The sequence below is a fragment of the Marmota monax genome, unplaced genomic scaffold (genome assembly GCF_021218885.2).
Source record: "Marmota monax isolate L192 unplaced genomic scaffold, Marmota_monax_Labrador192_F-V1.1 WCK01_AAM20220418_F8-fsc00001, whole genome shotgun sequence".
In the NCBI taxonomy this organism is placed as follows: Eukaryota; Metazoa; Chordata; class Mammalia; order Rodentia; family Sciuridae; genus Marmota; species Marmota monax.
This window is the reverse complement of record NW_026693777.1, coordinates 44,803,724-44,824,476: the sequence shown is the minus strand read 5'-3', so window position 1 is coordinate 44,824,476 and position 20,753 is coordinate 44,803,724. Positions and strand designations below refer to the sequence as shown.

Genomic DNA, 20,753 nt, shown 5'->3' with positions numbered 1-20,753 from the left:
GCAGTTAAGTGGTACTGCATGGTGCCTGCTGAGTGCAAAGCCCTGGGTTCATTGCCCCCCACCCCCACCTCGTAACGCATAAAAACAAATATACCCTCACACACCTTGCTCTCCCAGAAGCTAATCGTGAATATGCCTATGGGCATCTCAACTGGAAAGTAGTTGAAATATTAATCTTGAGTAGCACTGTGTAAAGCAGTTCCCTAGAGATCCCTAGAGACCATTTATTGATCTTTCAGGAAGAATTCTCTCCTAAATAATCAGTTAATGGAGAACATTGCAAAGCTTGGCCAATGGGTGAAAAGTCAGCCTTTGAGAAAAACGAGGTCAAAATGAGAAGTTAGATTAAAACTTCATAACTACTTTTTGGATGGTAAACCTGAAAAAACCCTAACTCTCGGAAATGTGCTTATGGCAGAAGGCGTGGGCTGGTTGCTGTTTTAGAATTGTTCACCTTTACAGCCGGCCGCTCTCCCGCGCCCTTGGTCTCCCGAGAGTTGCGTCTACCTCGCGGCAGCCCATCCTAACTCGAGTCCCGGCGAGTCGCCCCCTCGGGCCGGCGTAGTCAAGGTAGGGGCCCTCCTGGGCTGTGCAGCCTGTTGGCAAGCACAGCGGCCCCAGCGACTCCTTGACCGCAGGCCTGAACAAGACCCACCCGCCGCGCCCTGCCGCCCAACGGTCGCTCCCGGCCGCCGGCCCCGCCCCTCCCAGGCCGCCCGTGGCGCGCCGGCGCCTGCGCAGTTGCCCCAGAGCGCCCCGACCGGGATGGCGGCCGTTTTGGAGTCTCTTCTGCGAGAGGAGGTGTCGGTCGCAGCTGCCGTGCGGTGGATCGCGCGCAGCACCCAGAGTTCGGAGGTAACAGCACCGACACGCCCCCAGGGCTGACCAGAATCGGCTTCCCGCGGGAGATACTGCCTCTCCAATCCCTTCCTCTAAGATGCCTAGCTGCCAGCCCGGGCCGAGTGCACTCGGACCGGGCGCCGCTGCCCGGGCCGCCCACCCTAGGCGCGCCCTGCGGCCCCAGCTGCCCCGGACCTGGGCTGGCAGCTGATCCTCTCTCCCCTCGACCTCTGCTTCTTCCACAGGAGACCCCGGGGGAGGCGGCCGTGCTGAACTCACTCCGGCCCCTACGGAAGGAATTCGTACCGTTCCTGCTCAACTTCCTGAGGGAGCAGAGTAGCCGCGTCCTCCCGCAGGGCCCCCCAACCCCAGCCAAGGCTCCAGGAGCCTCAGCAGCCTTGCCAGGGAGGCCGGGGGGCCAGCCGCGGGGTGGCCGCGGGGCGCGCAGCCAGCTCTTTCCTACGACTGAGCCCCCGAGCACCGCCGCTGAGGCCCCTCTGACCCGCCGCGGGGGCAGGAGGCGGGGTCCGGGGCCTGCCCGGGAGAGAGGAGGCCGTGCCCCCGGGGTCCCAGAGGAGGGGGTCCGCGGGGAGAGCCTGTCCTGGCCCGGAGGCCGGAGGCTTAAGGGCTCTGGTAGCCCCAGTACCCCCAGCCTCACGCTCTCTGATCCACCAAACCTCAGCAACCTGGAGGAGTTCCCTCCCGTAGGCTCGGTTCCCCCCGGCCCTGCAGGGTGAGAACCAGCCCTAACAGAGGAGATGGGTGGTCTGAAGCCTCTGCTAGGGAAGTTTGTAAATCAGAGCTGAGCTCGGGAAGGGTTGGAAGGTTGGGAGCGAGGTAACTATAATAGTGAGGGGATTTTTTTGTTTGTTTTTTTGCAAGAGGCCCAGCTGTGGGGGGTGGGCGTTATTTGAAGATAGAAATTTGAGGAAAACCTATGGCTACTCTCAGCAGGACGAAGCCTTCACGCAGGATCAACCCAACTCCGGTGAGCGAAGAGCGGTCACTCTCCAAGCCCAAGATCTGCTTCACCTCACCCCCAATCAGCTGTGTCCCCAGTTCCCAACCCTCAACCCTGGACACTAGCCCTTGGGGCCTTGGCCTTCCCCCAGGGTGCAGAAGTCTGCGAGAGGAGCGGGAGATGCTCAGGAAGGAGCGGTATGGCCTTGCCGCTCCCTGGGATGTCAGCTTCCTCCCTTGTGGGGGACCTGCAGGGCTTTTCCGTGAAATTGATTTCCCCCGTGGGAACTCTGGGTTTGTTTCCTGGGCTGGTCAATGTCTTCTCTGGAGGGAGTGTGTGTGAGAGAGAGAGAGAATGTGTATGGAAAGCCAGGCTAACTGCTCATGAGATCTCTCTATCCCCATAGCTCTAAACAGCTGCAGCAGTCACCTACCCCTGCCTCTCCCACCCCAGAATTGGGAACTTCCCTCCCCAGCCGGACTGGAAGCCTCACTGCAGAACCTGCTGACCCTGCCAGAGTGTCTTCCCCCCAGCGCCTGGAGCTGGTAGCCCTTGTCTACTCCTCGTGCATTGCTGGTGAGAGAGCTAGCAAGGGGAGCTACAATGGAGATACTTGTAGAACTGCAGCATAAGCCATGTAAAACTGAGCCTTGGCTCCGAATGGTTCCAGTACTAAGGGATTTCTTTTTATATCCAGAGAACCTGGTCCCAAACCTCTTCTTGGAGCTTTTCTTCGTCTTTCAGCTCCTTACTGCCCGAAGGATGGTGGCTGCCAAGAACAGTGACCTTGAACTGAGTCAAGGTGCTCTACATCAGTGAGATACCTCATATTCTAGAAATGGAGTCTACAGATGGGATAGCCCTTAATTAACAGTTTGTTACTATCTTTCTAGATTCCCTGGAAAGCCCACTATTCCAGAGCATCCATGATTGTGTGTTCTTTGCAGTGCAGGTTTTAGAGCACCAATTTCAGTGAGTTTCTTTTATTTTAATTGTTTGTCTGATTCTCTGACCCCTTGGGTTATATACTTGTACTTAACAGGTACAGTGGTCCTGGACCTTATCCTAACTATAATTTTGTGTCAAGGTTGAGTTTGTCTCCCCTAAAAGAATCTAATATACTCAACAGCTGACCTTTGGATTTATGGCTAATATTCCTGGCCTGCTCTCTTGATCTCTGCTCTGAAAGGTCTAATTTCCTTGCCCTTTGCCTCTGTTGTCTTGGTCTTTGACCCGTAACCCTACTGTACATTTCTGGACTTTACACACCTGCTCCATGCTCCCAATACACTTTAATAGGGTGCCTGCTTCCTATTTGCAGTCTGTGTCTCAGTCTCAGTTATTTGTGCACTTCTTCCTGTAGGGTTCTTTCCTCCTTGGACAAAGGGACCTTAAAGCTGCTGACTGAGAATGAACGACTACTGTGCTTCTCACCAGCTCTTCAAGGCCGACTTCGAGCTGCTTACGAGGGCAGTGTTGCCAAGGTAGTGTGACCCCAGCTTAGAGGACTACTAACCTGGACCTGACCATTCCTAGCTTTCATGAATTCAGGCAATCTGCTCATGACACTTAATTGTCATATGAGCTAATTCTGGGTAACAATAAGGGAGTAAAGTCTTCTGAGCATGACTTCCACAGGCTTTATAAAGTTTCTGATGTCTCTGCCATATTTTAGGTCTCTCTGGCGATGCCACCCTCGGCTCAAGCTGTCTCCTTTCAGCCAGAAACTGACAATCGTGCCAACTTCTCCAGTGACCGAGCCTTTCATACTTTTAAAAAACAGAGGTGAAATGGAAAGGGAATATTGAGGGAAGGAATAAGGCAACATTTTCTCTGTAATAGGCAGCTGTCTTGTTTTCATAGAAAATAGGAGTCTGGCACTAACAAGTAGTAGGTCAGTACCCCCAGGCTCTAATTAACAGCCATCATGAGGGCCAGTTGTTTCATTCTGTTTCGTTCTCATGGACTTGAACCCTTGAGTTTGACAGCCCTCTCACAGGTGTATAAACTACTCAGACAGGAGTATGCCAGGATTCACTTTCACTGCTCATGGATGTATGTAAGGCCAATGAGTGCTGCTGCTGGGTCTGTAACATTACCATCACATAAAGAACTTTGGAGCTTAAGGAAGGACTGTGGACAGGGCTGTCCTCAGTCTTCCAACCTAGGGAATACTTCACTGGAAATGAGTTAGAGATGGCTGTGCTGCAGCTGATCGGGTATTCTTGTGTGTCTGTCAGAGATGTGTTCTATGAGGTTCTTCGAGAGTGGGAAGATCGCCACGAGGAGCCCGGCTGGGATTTTGAGAAGGGCTTGGGCAGTAGGATCAGGTGGGTACTCAAATGCTGGTCCCTTTTTCTTGCTTCTGATGGCATCTCAGTGATGCTTGGTAAGCTGACTGGAAGAAAGCTTTCCACCACTCCTTCCAGCCCAAAGCTATATATTCTTTTCTCCTCCTTAGTCTCTAGTTATTGACAACTCTGCCTCTACTCAAAAGGGATTTCTTTCCAGCTGCTTCCACTCAGAAGTGCCTTGCACTTACTTATTCTATAATGGCAAATGGGAAAGTGCAAAGCTCTTAATCAAGGTTGCTTGAATTTTGGACCAAGTCATTGGCTAGACTTCCGCCTCTAATTTGGGCATGTCTGATAATTTTGCATAGATAGATGACTAGGCTGCAGAAAGAGTATTTTCTAACCACATACCTTGAAGTGGTCAAGGTATATAGTCCACATACCTGTAGTCCACATTGGTCTTGAAGTACACTGGCACTTAGTGTGGCCTGAAGATTTAAGAGGTGGCATTTCTTGTTTGGTTAAGTGTATCTTTAGCTTTGAGGGATCTTGGTGCTGAGGGGTGTCCTTTACCTTCTCCCATGCCCCTATGCAGGCCAGCTCTGGAAAAGGTCTGTTCAAGTCCCTGGTAAACAGCTGAAAAGCCTGAGGATTGGCTTGCTTGCTCAGATCTTTGTCTGTCTTACCTCCTTCCCACACACTCTACACCTGCTTCTTGTTCCTCAGAGCCATGATGGGTCAACTGTCTGCAGCCTGCAGCCATAGCCACTTTGTACGGCTTTTCCAAAAACAACTTCTCCAGGTAATAGCTTGTCAAGAAATTAATCTACAGCAAACTGCGGGTATTGTAAGCAGCCAAGTAAAGGATGGCACCCTGGACAGTGTGGATAGCCAAGTAGGCCCTTAAGTGGCAGTTAAACTCAGGTGGCAGAGAAAAAAAACAGAATGCTCTCTGATGTGCCCTGCACCTTTTGCCCTTCCCTGATCTATTACATTCTGTGTGTGTGTGTGGTTCTGGGGATTGAACCCAGGACTGCTCTACCACTTAGCTATGTCCCCAGCCCTTTTATTTTTTATCTTGAAATAGGGTCTCACTAAGTTGCCCAGGTGGGCCTCAAATGTTACCTCCTTTTTCTTGTTTGGTGCTGTGGTAGAAAGCTGAGCTTAGTAGTCAGGTCTTTTCAAATCCTAACTCCAGCAATTCTAGGCACATGGTTACACTTGCAATTTCAGTTTCTTCACCTTTAGAAGAGGAATATAATTCCTCCCTCAAAAACTGTCCAAAGTGCCTAACATGGAGTTGGCATTTCATAAATGTTCATTACTTTGTGCTTATTTTGATCAGTCCTTTTCACTTACTTGCTTTCAATTTCCTTCCTTTCCATCACCCCAGATGTGTCAGAGCCCTGGTGGTGCTGGGGGCACTGTCTTGGGTGAGGCCCCAGATGTGTTGAGTATGCTAGGAGCTGACAAGCTGGGGCGGCTGCGGCGACTACAGGAACGACTTGTGGCTCCTCAGAGCAGTGGGGGGCCCTGTCCACCCCCCACCTTTCCTGGCTGTCAAGGCTTCTTCAGGGACTTCATCCTAAGTGCCAGCAGGTAAGTTCCCCTGTGTCTTGCAAAGGCAGGTTCAGGGTGGGAGAGGTTTGGCTTCCCAGAAGGGCAAATCACTCTCTCTCCTCTGCCTGGAATAAATAACAGGGTAGAAGTAAGTGATCTCTGGCTCCGTTCAGCTCACACTTTCTTACTTCATTTCATTTCTCATTCTTTCACCCATGTAGGTAATTTCATTGTTTCTCAGCCTCACCATCTATCATGTAGATCTTTTTTTGTATGGGGTACATACTCTCAATTCTAGTTCTTCCTACACCTCTAGTACTTTTTTTTCTTTTCTTCGGCTTTCTTTTTTTTGTGTGTGCTTCCCAACCCCCCCACTTCAGCTTCCAGTTTAATCAACATCTTATGGATAGTCTGAGCTTGAAGATACGGGAACTTAATGGCCTTGCCCTGCCTCAACATGAGCCTGGTGATGAAGATGGAGAGTCAGATGTAGACTGGCAGGTTAGAAAGCAGGACAAGGGAAATAAACAGGGTCTGACTTACGAGGGAAGGGGTAAGTGCAAAGAGAACAGATTTATAATTGTTCTAGGAGGCTTATACTTAGGACCTTTTACTTCCCTTGGTGCCTTGCAGGGTGAACGGAGGCAATTTGCTGTGGTGCTTCTTAGCCTCAGACTTTTGGCTAAGTTTCTGGGCTTTGTGGCTTTCTTGCCATACCGGGGCCCTGAACCACCCCCAACCCGTGAGCTTCAAGACTCCATTCTGGTCCTCAGGAGCCAGGTGAATGATTGGGAGAACCTGGTAAGGAGGGAGCTGGGAGGTCCAGAAAGGCACAGAGGTTGACTGGTTTCCTTGGCTATTCTGGAAACCTGGCAGGTAGAGGGCATCATCCAGCCCCTTCTAGGGGCCAATCACTGACTGAGCCTGGCTCTCCCAGGTTCCTCCTGTCCTGGATGTTCGAGCTCTGCTGCAGCAGGGGCTGAGGGCCCGCCGGGCAGTGCTCACTGTGCCCTGGCTGGTGGAGTTCCTTTCCTTTGCTGATCACATTGTCCCTTTGCTGGACTATTACCGGAGCATCTTTACTCTCCTGCTGCATGTACATCGGTGAGTAAAGCAAGGCTAAGGCTCAAGAAAAGAAAGTGTGAACATTGCTCAGTCCTATTTATAAAGAGGATCAAATAGTGAACTTCATGTGTGGTTCCATAGCTGAGCCTCGGAGGAAGGGCAGAGGTTGACTGACAGAGACAGACTAGACAATTGTTTACCTTTCTCCTATGGCCCAGCCAAGAGAGAATACATATAGCAGGGGCTGCCAAGGCAACCCTGGTTGCCTATGTAGTCCGTTTTATGTCTGCTTTTGAGAACCACTTTCCCAGTGATAGCTTTCCATTACTCCATTCCATCCTTTGCATGAATTCTGTTCACACCCTCCATTTACCTTTTAGGAGCTTGGTCTTATCTCAGGACAATGAAGGGGAGATGTGTTTCCTAAACAAGCTGCTCCTGCTTGCTGTCCTGGGCTGGCTCTTCCAGGTGGGCAGAGTGAGGGTCCAGATGAGGTATGGTGACTACTGTGGTAGAGATGGGGACAAGAGCACTAGAGTGTGACCAAGGTAGGGGCCAAAAGATGAAGGTTCTTCAGAGGACCACCACTTGGCCCTGCTGCCTCTTGGGCCTGGTGAGGTCAGAGGTGTGGTGAGTCTCAGAAGTGCTGGGTGGAGCTTTGGCTGCCTTGCTCTCTTGTCAGATTCCCACATTCCCTGAGGATCTATTCTTTCTGGAAGAGGGTCAAGTGGATGCATTAGAGGTGGACACAGCAGCTTCAGAGCATGGCTTGGTGAGTGTTGGGGTGTAGCCAGAGATGTGGTCTGTCTGGGAGGGCCCAGCAGAAGACAGACTGTGGTAGTTGTTCAACCCTTACACATCTCCTGACGGTCCTACCCCTGAGCATGCTGGGGAGGAAAGGAAACCTGCTCGCCTGCCCTCCCAGCCCTGGCCTCTTCTCCCCCAGGACAGTGTGCCTGTGGTGGATCAGCAGCTGCTCTACATCTGCTGCCCCTACATCGGTGAGCATCCCATCCCCCTTAACAGTCCTTGGCCTGTCCTTTCATGAGTACCTATCAGATACCCCATTGGTCTGATTCCCCAATACCTTGATCTTTCATGAGGCTCTCCAGGTGCCATATCTTTATCCCACAAGTACTTATAGTCTTGCATTCTTAGGGGGTGAGGAGGACTCTGAAACTAATACTTTAGACTTTCCTGATGCAGGAGAGCTCCGGAAACTGCTCGCTTCATGGGTTTCAGGCAGTAGTGGACGGAGTGGGGGCTTCGTGAGGAAAATCACCCCCACTACCACTACTGGCCTGGGAGCCCAGGCTCCTCAGACCAGCCAGGGGCTGCAGGTAAGAATAGGGATAGGGCAGAGAGTGCCAATGTGGGGAGGCAGAAGGAATCCCTCATGAGGCTGCTCCTTCCTTCGCAGGCACAGCTTGCCCAGGCCTTTTTCCACAACCAGCCACCTTCCCTACGCAGGACTGTGGAGTTTGTGGCAGAGAGAATTGGCTCAAACTGTGTCAAACACATCAAGTAAGAGTGGGTGAGGGTCCTATTCTCAATCTCTTTCCATTTGCCCTCTTAACTCCCTTTTTTTCTTTTGTGCTCACACACGTGTGTTGCTGGGGATCCAACCCCGGGCCTTGTGCACACTAAGGAAGTGCTCTACCACTGAGTACACCCCAGCCTCCTTTCAACTTTTTTGTTGTGGTGGTGGTGGTGGTGGTAGTAACTGGGGATTGAACCCAGGGGCTCTACAACTGAGCTATATCCCCAGCCCTTTCTATTTTTATTTTGAGAAAGGGTATCATTAAGTTGCCCAGGCTATCCTTGAATTTGCAATCTTTCTGCCTCAGTCTCCTGAGTCTTTGGAATTATAGGCCACCAGGTCTGGTCTCTTTTAATGGCTTTTTGTCAAACTGAGGAAAGTCAACTGTGGGGTGGGTGGAAAGGGAAGGCTGAAATTGCTAATATTCCTTGAAGGTAGTTCTGACCAAATTTCCTTGAATTTGCAGCCCCTTTCCAACTCATCCCTTCCAACTACCCCAAACCCCTCTGTCACTGCTGCAGGGCGACGCTGGTGGCAGATCTGGTGCACCAGGCAGAGTCACTTCTTCAGGAGCAGCGGGTGACACAGGGACAGAAAGGGGGAGATCCAGCCCAGTTGTTGGAGATCTTGTGTTCCCAGCTGTGTCCCCATGGGACCCAAGCATTGAGCCAGGGGCGGGAGTAAGAAATGCCAATCTATTTGGACCCTTTCATCTCCTCTACTCTCCTATCTTAGCTTTTGTTTTTCTGTTCTCTCTCTACTCTTTCACACTCATAACCTTTATTCTATTCTCCACCCCATTTTCTGTTCTTTTTTACCCTTCTCTATAGGTTCATATCTTTGGGCACAAAGTCCAAATGTTGAATTGAGAGAGCATGTAATGCTGTAGGACTAATGGCTTTTTCCTTCCTCCAGCATCTGGGGCAGGGTAGGGGTCTGAGGTAGAGACTCCCATGTCCGGGGTTTGGAGCATTTGGGGTGTCCTCAGGCTAAAATATATAGATTTCACTGAACTCTTTCAGGTTCTGCCAAAGGAAGAGCCCTGGGGCTGTGCGGGCACTGCTTCCAGAGGAGACCCCAGCAGCTGTACGTAGGAATAAGGCCTGAGCTAGCAGACCAGTGGTTGTGTTTGTGTGTGTATGCATGAAAGAGTACATACCTGTAGCTGTGTATGCAGCTGCTATAAGGTGGGGAGTTAGTCCTGAACTCTGGTATCCATCATTGCACCCAACCCTTCTCTGTCCTGACTCTATAGTTCTTCTGTCACAGGTACTAAGCAGTGCAGAGAACATAGCTGTGGGGCTTGCAACAGAAAAAGCCTGTGCCTGGCTGTCAGCCAACATTACAGGTTAGGTCCGGGAAAGTGGGGGACTGAATCAGATTTAGAAAGGTGGATTGGCAGGGCAGTTTGGGGAGATGAGACTCAGAGCCATCTGGAAACTGTGAAGGACATGGGTTGGCATGGTGAGCTTGGGTGGGCACTCCTGTAACCCTGTTTCTGTTCTCCTTCTGCCCTGTAGCACTGATTAGGAGGGAGGTGAAAGCGGCTGTGAGTCGCACACTTCGAGCCCAGGGTCCTGAACCGGCTGCCCGGGGGGAGCGGAGGGGCTGCTCCCGCGCCTGTGAGCACCACGCTCCCCTCCCCTCCCACCTCATCTCCGAGATAAAAGTACACAGCTACCCTACTCCCTTTGGCTTCCCCATTCCTTCTCCTTGCTCTGTTGCTGGTTTCTTTCCTTTCTCACATCAGCTCCAGGATTTCTGTATAGAAGCTTTGTGTGTTACCTGTCTAGTTTCTATTTCTTTCATTACTGAATAGGATTAGGTAGAGCAGAGCTGAATCAAATGGTTTTCCTAATGTTACTGACTTTAGTACCTGAATCACCCAAAAGGGCAAGAAGGAAAATCTAAAACTAAATTTATATTATACAGGTTGTAGTGGGAGCAGCTGGTAAATGGCTATGGGTATCAATTCAGTACTGTTCTTCTACGTGGGACATAATGCTTGTTTAGTTACAGGCAATAAGAATAAACTGTACTCCTAACTTGATTTGAAAAATTCAGAGACTTTTTAGAGTAGGGGTCAGCAAAATGGGCCCAACTGTGCTTGCCACTTACTTTTGCAAATAAAGTTTTATTGGAACACAGCTATAGCCATTTGTTTACCAAATGTCCATGTTGCTTTTGTGTTAAAATGGCATAGTAGTTAGAACAGAGATCTTATGACTTGCAAACCTAATGTATTTACTATCTGGCCTTGGTCAAGGAATAAAGATGTGGAATAAGGACAAAGAACAAAAGTGACTTACAATGGAGAGTATGTAGGGGAGAGAGGAAAAGACATATGACCACTAAATACTGTTTATCAGTAGGCAGATTTTTGTATTGAAACCTCACTGCCTGAGAAAATGGAAGCATGAGGGTTAGAAAACATTCAGACTGTGTATCTCATGGGACAGTTTCCCAAAACACTGTAAGATGCCCCCTAGGAGTTGGTTAATTTTGACCCATGTTGAAAAATCTCTCTTAAGCTCTGTGGTAGCCCATTGTCCTTTGGCTTATCTGCTTCATCTGTTTCCTCTTGGGTTTCCCACATGGTTGCTTCTCCTAGCTGTATTGTCCTATCTGAACCCCAGCTCCAGGGATCTCTTGGTCCAGATGCTTCACCCCCAGGACCAGATTTTCCTTTTCCTTCTGACTCACTCTACTGGCTGGTCCCCACCCCAATCCAAATTCTCTGGCAGCCTAGTCCTGGCCTGGTATGAGGTCTTATCCTGTTCTCTGCAGGATGTGCTCTCTCTGGCTGCTGGGCCCCGAGACCCTGATGAGGGTGTTTCCCCAGAGCATCTGGAGCAGCTCCTAGGCCAGATGGGCCAGACACTACGGTGCCGTCAGGTGAGACATGTCATGTGCTACATGAAGAATGGTCTTCTGTTGCCTTATAAGTAGAGCCACACTGTCCCAGGGATAGTCTTCACAGCAGTAAGGATGACGTTCATGTCTCCCTTTTTCTCTTAGTTCCTGTGCCCACCTGCTGAGCAGCATCTGGCAAAGTGCTCTGTGGAGTTAGCTTCCCTCCTGGGTATGGTTCCTTTCTGTCAAACCCCTTCTCCCTTGCTATATTCCCTCAAAATCAAGGTTGGGTATAAGCAGGATTAGACATATCTCTTTTATGCCTCTATTTTTAAAAAATTTGGCTTCCATCATGTCCCATAGTTGCAGACCAGATCCCTGTCCTAGGGCCTCCACCACAGCACAGGCTGGAGCGAGGGCAGGCTCGAAGGCTTCTGCACATGCTGCTTTCCCTGTGGAAAGATGACTTCCAAGGTCCAGTTCCACTACAGCTGCTACTGAGCCCAAGAAATGTGGGGCTTCTGGCAGATACTCGGCCAAGGGAGGTGAGTCAGAAGTAGCAGGTAGGAAAGCTTTTTTTTTTTTTTTTTTTTTTCTGAAGATTGAACCCATGGCTGCTTTAGCTATATCCCCAGTCCTTTTGAGACAGGGTCTAGCTAAATTGCTAAGGCTGGCCTCCAACTTACAGTCCTCCTGCCTAATCCCGAGTTTCTGGGATTAGGCCTGGTGAGAAAAGGAAAGCTTCTTAGTCTTCTGTAGTCTTATTTTGATAGTATTAGGGATCTGTTTTTTCCTTTCCTTTTCTTGCATATTTTTTATTGGTGCATTATAGTTTACAGAATGGTGGGAATCACTCTTCCATATTCATACAATGTAACAATTTAATTTGGCCGATATCATTCCCCTGTATTTCCTCTTTCCTTCCCCCTGGTCCCTTTACTGATCTCTTTGATTTTCATGGGATTTTCCTACCCCACCAACTTTTCTTTTCCCTCTCTAGCTTCCACATATGAGAAAAAATACAACCCTTGACTTTTCTGAGTTTGGCTTATAGCACTTGATATAACGTTCTCAAGTTCCATCCATTTTCCTGCAACCTTTTTATGGTTGAATAGACACCACTGTCTGTGTATCACATTATATTTATCTATTCATTCATTGATGATCATACAGGCTGGCTCCATAGTTTGGCTATTGTGATGCTATAAATGTGCATGTATTGCTATAGTATGCTGACTTTAATTCTTTAGGATAAAGTTTGTGGAGTGAATTTGTTTCCTTTATTCCTATTCCATGTTGAAATGGGACTCCCTATGCTTGTCTTGAGCCTCCATTTCTCAGCAGCTCTGCCCTTTAGATTTCAGTTTGTACTAATCAGGGTAACTATACAGTCCTCGAAATGCTGAGCTTCCCCATGGTGTGTTTTGCAGTGGGACCTGCTGCTGTTCTTACTTCGGGAGCTGGTAGAGAAAGGTCTGATGGGACGGATGGAGATAGAAGCCTGCCTAGGCAGCCTTCATGAGGTCCAGTGGCCTGGGGTAAGAAGTCCTCATCCCTTGCTTTAAATAAAGATATCAGGTGTCCTATATACCATTTATCCTGAAATGGGGCAAAGTGATGGAACCAAAGCTAAGTGGATATCTGTAAAGTGTCTTCAGGACAACCCTATAATTGAGGAGTAGCTGTTATAGTTGACCTTCTTCAGATCTGAGTGGCCGATGTATGAGGCGCTTGTGAGGGAAGGCAGGCAGGTGGAAAGCAGGATGGTACAGTATATATAGGTCTTTATCATCAGAATAACCTGGACTCAGTTACTAGTTAATGTTTTTGTGACTTGGCACAAATTAGTTTTTTTCATCCTTAAAATAATGGTGGCATACTCCTGTAATCCCAATGGCCTGAGAGGCTGAAGCGGGAGGATCGTGAGTTCAAAGCCAGCCTCAGTAAAAAGCAAAGCACTAAGCCCCTGCCTCTAACTAAAATATAAAACAGGGCTTGGAATGTGGCTCAATGAATTCAATCCCTGGTACTCCCACCGCACCCCCCCCCAAAAAAAACAGAACTAATAATTTCAAGACGAAACATCAGCTGTGCGCCAGGTTGTTGTCTACTCACCAATTAGCTAGAGACTGATCTTTAGAAGGGTGGATGTGTCCAGAATTCCATGTCTGCCTTTTCTCGCACCTTTCTACGTACTGCAGGACTTTTCTGAAGAACTAGCAACACTGTTTAACCTGTTTCTAGCTGAGCCCCACATGCCAGAACCTCAGCGGAGAACTTGTGAACTGGTACAGCCAAATAGGGGGACAGTGCTGGCCCAAAGCTAGGGCTGGGAAGTGGCCCTGTTTTGGGCGTCTCACCAGAACCCTGGAATCCTGCCTGTGCCTCAGGTGGAGCCCCAAGAGCCCTTGGCAACCCTTGCTAGGGTAGGAGTAGCTGGGTCTGTGATCAGATTTCCTGCTCAGGTGAGAAGTATGTGGTTACTGGGCATCCCACAGACTGCAGGCTTGCCACCCGAATCCTAGAGGAAGAAACAGCCACTAATTCAGCATGAAGGTGGAAAAGCTGAGACTCTAACCCAGGAGCTGAAGAGCTGACATTTGCCACATGGATGCGAAATGAAATGAAGAGTGTGGGCTGGTCAATACAGGATTCAGACCTCACTTGCTGCTATCTCAGATCTCTCAAAACTTTGTGGTTCTGAGAAATCATGACAGAGTTGAATGACTTCTGCCTAACTTGTTAAGTTAAAACCTGGACTGCCATGTTAAATATGCACAACAGATTAGGTAGGACTTGCCCAACTGAAACCTGGCATCACCCTGGACTTCACCCCTGTGCAGGTAGTGACACTTCAGACTTGGTCTGTTCGGGGACATGCACAGGGAAGCAAAAAAGAATAAACTGTTTTAACAAAGGTTTGATGACTGTTCTTGCCTGTTTTTCCCCTTTGGCAGGTGGGCCTTGAGTTGGGAGTTATGACCTGTAAGTAACACCTGCATATTCAAGCAGCAAGATCATCTCACACCCCTGAAATGCTGTAATCATCTCCTGTGCAACTCCCTCTCAATTATGGGAGGAAAGTTTAGACATTTAGGGCATTGTGCAGGTTCCATTCACAAGATGTTCCGTTGCACCACATGGTGAGGCAGCTTTTGCGATGTTGTTTTGTTAGGGCTATAGTGTCTGATTTGGCTCAGAATGTCTCAGAGCACGAGCAGCCTAATATAATTATAAACTTTTATAATTATAAAAGTTCATTTTATAAGAGATGTGGTCTTGATAATTATAAACTTTGATAATATGCATTAAGTTAATTCCTGGGAAGTAACACCCAGGCTCTGCTGGGGGAAGGAGAGGGGATTTAGCTTTTGCTAAGTGGCTTTCCAACGTTTCTTAGGGGAAAAATTTGTAGCTATCAGAAAGGTCTCAAACCCAAGAAAGGGTAAGATTCTCTGGGCTAGAGGGAGCCCCATGTACAAATCAACATTGAAAAATAGGAGTGTTTCTCAGTCCTACTTCTCCCCAATATTGTTTATCAGTCCATGCCTTTCCCTCCCCATCAGGCTTATCCCATTCACTACTTTAAAGTTTCTTTATCTGAACCTTCTTTCCTAATCTCTTCTTTTTTTTGATCCTGTAAATCCAATATATATATATATTTTTTTAGATCAGTACCAGGGAGTAAACCCAAGGTCACTTAACCACTGAGCTGCATCCCCAGCCCTTTTTTGAGACAGGATCTCACTAAGTTGCTTTAGAGCCTTGCCTTAGCCTCCCAAGCCATGGGAAGTCTATTCTGAATGCTTGGGAATTTGAAAAAGTGATTTTGATTTTTGGTACTGGAGATCAAACTCAGGACACTTCATCCACACTAGGCACAGAGCATACCACTGAACCATGCCTCCCACATGGGATTTATTTTTATTTTTAAAGATGGTCTCACTAAGTTGCTGAGGCTGGCATTGCAATCCTTCTGCCTCAGCCTCCCAAACTGCTGGGATTATAGGTGTGTTACTGGTTCCTGGCTCCACATGGGACTTTTTTTTAAAATTTTTAAAATATTTTGTTGTAGTTGGACACAATACCTTTATTTGATTTTTATGTGGTGCTGAGTTGAACCCAGCACCCTTCATGTGCTAGGTGCGTGCTCTATTGCTGAGCCACAACCCCAGCGCCCTCACGTGGGACTTTTAATTTACAGATGTTCTGACCTTTTTTTTGGTCAACAATTTTAGGAAGAGGGGAAGAATACATAAATTAGGGTCCTACATATATAAGCTGTTAAAAAATCACTGAAAAATAAGCTTAAAAGCATATTATAAAAACAATATAACTTAATCTGAGGTAAGAGAAAAAGGAAACCCTACAAACATTTTCAGAAAAGCAACTCTTTGCTGCACTATACAGAAATTTACCCTTTTAACCACATCTCAATCCCCATACAATTATCCTCTTTTACCAAAGATTTGGGGCAAGAAAATTAAATGGGAATTTCTCCCATCCCTGTCACCTCTAGGTAAACATACAGAATCTTCAGAGCTCAAATTCAGCCAGGCTAAGTTACAAGAAAACTGAATCCACCCTTCATCCATCCTAGAATTGGTAGGGCCAGAGCAGTAGCTCAAGGGACTCACCTCCGGGTAAGGGAAGGTAAGGTCTGCAATCAAGTTTCCTCCTGACAAACCGCTTACCTTCTCTTCCAGTTCATTTATCCTTCTTCAGAGGTCATTTTTTAATCTCATTGAAATCCCTCTTGCCTTGTCAGTAGCAATCATCTGGCTACCCCCACCCACCACCAGTCCTCAAAGGGCCAAGGCCCACATCCCAACCTGAAATCTGTCCAGCCTGTGTCTACGCTGCTCTCCCATCTTCCTGAGCCCTGAAGTGCTCTGAAGCAGCAGTGCTTAACACTCCTGACTGCTGCAAAGACCCAAATATCCTCTCCTAGGAAAGGGAGGGGGGGGAAAGCAAAAATGAATAGTATTTGGAGAAAAGATTCTGAGTCTGTGTTCTGATTTGTGCAGCTGATTTTTTAAGCCTTTTTTCTGTTCTGGTCCTTTGTGATATTCTACACGGTGGAGCTGAACACTGGAAGCAGCTCCAGAGTGGAGTCTTGGCCAGTGGCTGCTTGCCTTCCCATCAGCCTGAGGGCTGGGCTGAACTAAGAAGGCATCTTGCCAAAGCACTGCAGTTCCCCAGCTCTGCTGATTATGCCCAACTCTGGTCCTTGAGAGGCCTGTGTCATAGTCCCAGAAATGAGAAATAAAGGTGAGAAATCCAAAGGGTGAGTTGAGCTTCATTCTCTCTGGACAGCGAGGGCCAGGAGCTCAGGCTTCTTGTTCTGCAGAGGTGACTTGAGTACTGACAGGGCTTTCCTGGCAACCCTGGGCTAGTGCTATCTGTGTAGTCTGCCACTACAGGTAGCCTCAGCTTCTTCTCATCTCAGGTTGCTAACAGTTAAGGAGGAGCAGCCACAGCATTTCTGGAGCATCCTGGGCCTGCATCTCAGCAGCACCATCTCACTGGTGTGGTGCTAACTACCAAGGAAGGAAGCTAGCCTGGCCACAACCAGTGGTTGCTGCTTAATGAAGGAGCTCAGGAGATGAGGCGGGAAGCCTGGTGCACCCAGTTCTACCTGAAAGCAGAAAGGGAAGAGATGAAGGTACAAACAGCTGGAGGTGCCAGGGCCACTCTAGCCCCAAGCACCTGGGATGAGGTGATGGGAGATTCACCCCAGACTCCACTGGCTTGGTGTCTAAGACCCCTGGGCTCTGCTCTTCACCTCCCACTGATTGGTTCAGTTCCACTCCCATTTGGACTTGAACTCTATCTATGAACAATGATTTTGCTCTGCTGAGGCTGCTGCTTTTACCTTGCAATGATATGTCTTCTAAGGACCCTGGGGACAACCACAAGATGTAGGTTACTACTAGATCTCTGGTACTAGCAACTTCAGCTGATAACACTCATTCCTTCCTCTCTGATTCTCCACTGACTCCTTTACTTTGAACCCAAGAAGTTCCTGGCCACATATTTTTAGAACACAGCTAGACAGAGAGGTCCCATATGTTACAAGACTGGCTACTAGCTCTATATCACCTGGGCCAAGTAAATGACTCTGGTAATTTCTTTCCCTTCCATGGTGACAGGCTGCAGGATCCAGGCACTGGGCAGTATCTCCCCTCGGACCATTTTTCTGTTGGGTCTTGGCATGGATGTGTCATACACAGACTGAACTGCCATGATAGACAGGTGCCCCTGCAGACAGAGATGTTATGTAATGAGGAAAAAACAGGAACAGGCTCAAGTGTAATTAGTATAGTAGAAGTCAACACTGGGCTTGCCTTGAAGCCACCCATGTCCTAGACCCAGCCGCAATTTGCCCTCATCCCCACCAGAGAAACCAATTCCCATAGATTACCACAAGCAAGGCAGGCACCTCTTTGGCTTCCACACAGACACAACAGAAATCCCGTGGTTGCTTCAGTGCACACACGGTGGTATCGCACACCAAGTACACTGGAGGGGTGGAGGTAAAGCAGAGTCAGGAGGCCCATTGACAGATCTAGTCCCAAGTCTTCTTTAGCCTAGGAACCTCCCCTTCATCCTATGACTTGACATCCAATGAAATCTTGAATAAACAATCTGGAAGTAGGCTGAGTATCTGGTCTCTCAACAAGGCTGCCTCCAACCCTCTGCCTCTGTCCCCTGGCCAGAGATCATGGGACACACCAGAAACCAGGCCCCATGGGAGCCTCCCTCCCTTGGACTCACCTAGGCTGATGCTCTTGTTCACCCGCTGATGTAGCCTTGCTGTCTGAATGGGCTTATGATACAGGGGCCACAGGGTAGGGTCACTCACAGCTGCCCATACATGAGATAGTGGCTGGGACACCACACCTGCCCCTAGGAAGCCATGCCGAGTAGAAGAAAACTCCTTATAGTAAAGGTGCACCTCCTGCTCTTCACCCTGATAGCTAAGGGACACCAAGGATTGGAAAGAGGAAGAATTAAGAGTTTTTTTTTTTTTTTTAAGAGGGTTCCTAAGATACAAAGGAGGAAATCAGGTTAAGAGACTCCAGGAAGGCAGGGTGGAGAAGGGGAAGGAGAAGAGAAGCCAAGCAGGACAACAGGGTTAGGATCAAGAACACTGCAAAGAAACTTACTTCCAGCCAGCTGTTGCCTGGCGGCTGAAGAGATTGTATAGATTATTGGAACAAGCAGCCATTACCTGGGGACAGAGCGGCCATAAACAAATTAGTAGGCACAGTATATCCCAGCCTCTAGGTTCAACTTTCTGATCAGTGTTTAATAAATATACATTTTTCAAGATGGAAAACCACTGAAGAAGTCTACAAGCCTTGGTGGCCCTCATTTGCCCAGCTCTTTTCCTCTTCCTCCCCACCCAGCAGAGGTCTGGCTAAAGCAGTGATGGGGAAGAGTGGGAGCAAATACTCACATCAGCCATGGAAGTATCTACCATGTGTTTGGCCAAATCCTGGTAAGAAGAGGAGAAGCTGGATGGGCTGGATGGAAAACAGCGGCAATTGCCTGAGGAGGTTCTATAGCCTACAATAAAGAGGTGGAGGTTCTGGGATAGCACTAAATGTCAGGGCCTCATGACAGCAACAGCTCCCTATCAGGGGTAGGGACACTGGACTGACAGTTTCTGGCCAGTGACTCCCTATGATACAGTAGGCATAAATAAGTCCCCAAACCAGGCAGATATCTATGCCCCACCCTCCCTGCCACTCACAGTGAGCTGAATTCTTCCAGACAGATCCAGCCAGATACAGGTTCCTCACTGCAGAATGGGCCTGCCCATCCCCTATCCAGGTGTCTCTGGAATCAGGCAAGTTTGAGTCCCCCTGAAGAACAGAGGTCATGCCAAAATAAATCCTTTATGCTTTATGGATCAATGATATATTGGGGGTGGGGAAGTATAACATTATTATAAAAAATATAACTTAAAAAATTCATAGAGGGGGGTAAATGCCTTTCTAAACAGGGCAAAATTTTTTGCACATAATAAATACATGGCGATGGGGCTGGGGATGTGGCTCAAGCAGTAGCGCACTCGCCTGGCATGTGTGTGGCCCGGGTTCGATCCTCAGCACCACATACAAACAAAGATGTTGTGTCCGCCGAAAACTAAAAAATAAATATTAAAAAAATTCTCTCTCTAAATAAATAAATAAATAAATAAATACATGGTGAGAGGATTGAACCAAGGACCTCGTACATGCTAAGCAACCAATCTACCACTGAGCTACACCCCCAGTCCAATAATTAATATCTTGAAAAACAAATTTACAACTGGAAAAACAACTGGCAGCTCAAATAACAAAAATGTATATTTTCTTAATATGCAGAAGGGCCACAAAAACTAAAAGGCCCAATAATCAAATAGAAAAATGAACATAGGATACAATTAGTCACCATAAAAAATTGACAATGTCAGACACAAGAATAGAACTATATAACTAAAATACTATAATATTAGTAAAGACTAAAGAACCTTGATAATACTGTTAAGCAAAGTATGGTAGGCACTGTAGGTATGTAAGTACATAATATGTAAGTACATATTATCATTTGAGAATATTAGTTGATATACTGTGGAGATATTTATCAGCTGGGCATGGTGACTCACACCTGTAATCCCAGCAACTAGGGAGGCTGAGGAAGAAAGATCTCAAGTTTTAGGCCAGCAACTTAGTAAGACCCTGTCTCAAATAAAAAATAAAAGGGGATATTGTTCAGTAGTAGAACACTCTGGGTTCAATCCCAAACAACAACAACACAAACACCCACTTTGTGCTTCAAAGGGACAGCGAAAAGACAACACACATGTGGGGAAAATTTTGTAAATTATACCTGATGAAGGACTTTTACTAGAATATATAAAGAACTCAAAGACAAAACTTCAATTTTAAAAAAATGAGCAAAAGATCTGAATAGACATATCTCCAAAGAAGATCCACAAATGGCCATCAGGGAAATGCAACTAAAACCATGTAGTACCACGTTACATCCACTCTGGTGGCTACAACCAAAACCAGTCATCCCCCTTAGCTTGTGCAAGGAACTGGTTCCAGGACCTTCTGAGGATGTCCAAGTCACTTAAACACAAATATTTGCATATAACCCAGGCAAACACTCCACTTTTTCCTAAATACTTTAAATAATCTCTATGTTATTATAACACCTAATGCCATGAAGTAGTATGTAAATAGTTGTTAGGGAACAATGAGAAGAAGAAAAGCCTGTGTTCAGTGTAGATATAACCACTTTAGGCTGGTACACATCAATAACAACATTTAAAAAAACAATGTTTTCAACCTGTGGTTGGTTAAATCTATAGATGTGGAATCTCTGAATACAGAGGACAGATAGTAACACCAACTGTTAGCGAAAATGTAGAGAAACATATATACTGCTTAAATACTGCTGACGGGAATGCATATAGTATAGCCACTTTGAAAAATAGTCTGGCAGTTCTATGATCCAGTGATTCAAACCCAGAAGAAATGAAAAAAATGTTAATTTAAAAAACCATTAAATTAATGCTATTGCTAAAACATATTTTGATTTACCATCAACAGAAATACAGCACTGAATCTTTTTTTTTAATATT

At 47.4% G+C, this 20,753-nt stretch overlaps 2 protein-coding genes across 10 annotated transcripts in view; one reads left to right on the top strand and one right to left on the bottom strand.

Moving 5' to 3' along the window:
* The first annotated feature begins 752 nt into the window (after window positions 1-752).
* Cdan1 (codanin 1) lies at window positions 753-14,181 on the top strand. Of its 5 annotated transcripts, none has more exons than XM_046460752.2 (28): window positions 753-855; window positions 1,086-1,573; window positions 1,792-1,998; window positions 2,208-2,377; window positions 2,499-2,603; window positions 2,695-2,773; window positions 3,165-3,285; window positions 3,477-3,586; window positions 4,042-4,131; window positions 4,822-4,897; window positions 5,489-5,694; window positions 6,036-6,156; window positions 6,289-6,435; window positions 6,593-6,759; window positions 7,101-7,188; window positions 7,403-7,492; window positions 7,667-7,721; window positions 7,927-8,060; window positions 8,141-8,244; window positions 8,782-8,940; window positions 9,283-9,346; window positions 9,530-9,608; window positions 9,781-9,929; window positions 11,048-11,155; window positions 11,279-11,342; window positions 11,477-11,658; window positions 12,544-12,651; window positions 14,071-14,181. In XM_046460752.2, the coding sequence occupies exons 1-28, from the start codon at window positions 766-768 to the stop codon at window positions 14,104-14,106; spliced, it is 3,597 nt and encodes a 1,198-aa protein (XP_046316708.1). In that variant the 5' UTR covers window positions 753-765; the 3' UTR covers window positions 14,107-14,181. The 5 variants fall into 5 exon arrangements, with proteins under 5 accessions (XP_046316708.1, XP_046316707.1, XP_046316706.1 ...); XM_046460751.1 differs by lacking the exon at window positions 14,071-14,181 and adding an exon at window positions 13,315-14,031 and having other exon boundaries at window positions 1,795-1,998; XM_046460750.1 differs by lacking the exon at window positions 14,071-14,181 and adding an exon at window positions 13,315-14,031.
* A 1,307-nt stretch (window positions 14,182-15,488) lies between these two features.
* Stard9 (StAR related lipid transfer domain containing 9) overlaps window positions 15,489-20,753 on the bottom strand; it is a 135,322-nt gene continuing 130,057 nt past the window's right edge. For 3 of the 5 annotated variants that reach the window (XM_046460746.2, XM_058584724.1, XM_046460749.2), the window contains 7 exons: window positions 18,873-18,984; window positions 18,576-18,685; window positions 18,283-18,347; window positions 17,891-18,093; window positions 17,538-17,635; window positions 17,216-17,374; window positions 15,489-16,751 (listed from right to left, as the gene is read on the bottom strand). In XM_046460746.2, the coding sequence (XP_046316702.1) occupies window positions 16,650-16,751; window positions 17,216-17,374; window positions 17,538-17,635; window positions 17,891-18,093; window positions 18,283-18,347; window positions 18,576-18,685; window positions 18,873-18,984 (849 nt within the window). In that variant the 3' untranslated portion in view covers window positions 15,489-16,649. Of the gene's footprint in view, window positions 16,752-17,215; window positions 17,375-17,537; window positions 17,636-17,890; window positions 18,094-18,282; window positions 18,348-18,575; window positions 18,686-18,872; window positions 18,985-19,083; window positions 19,268-20,753 lie in introns of those variants that run through there. The other 2 variants (XM_046460747.2, XM_058584725.1) reach the window with 2 other exon arrangements.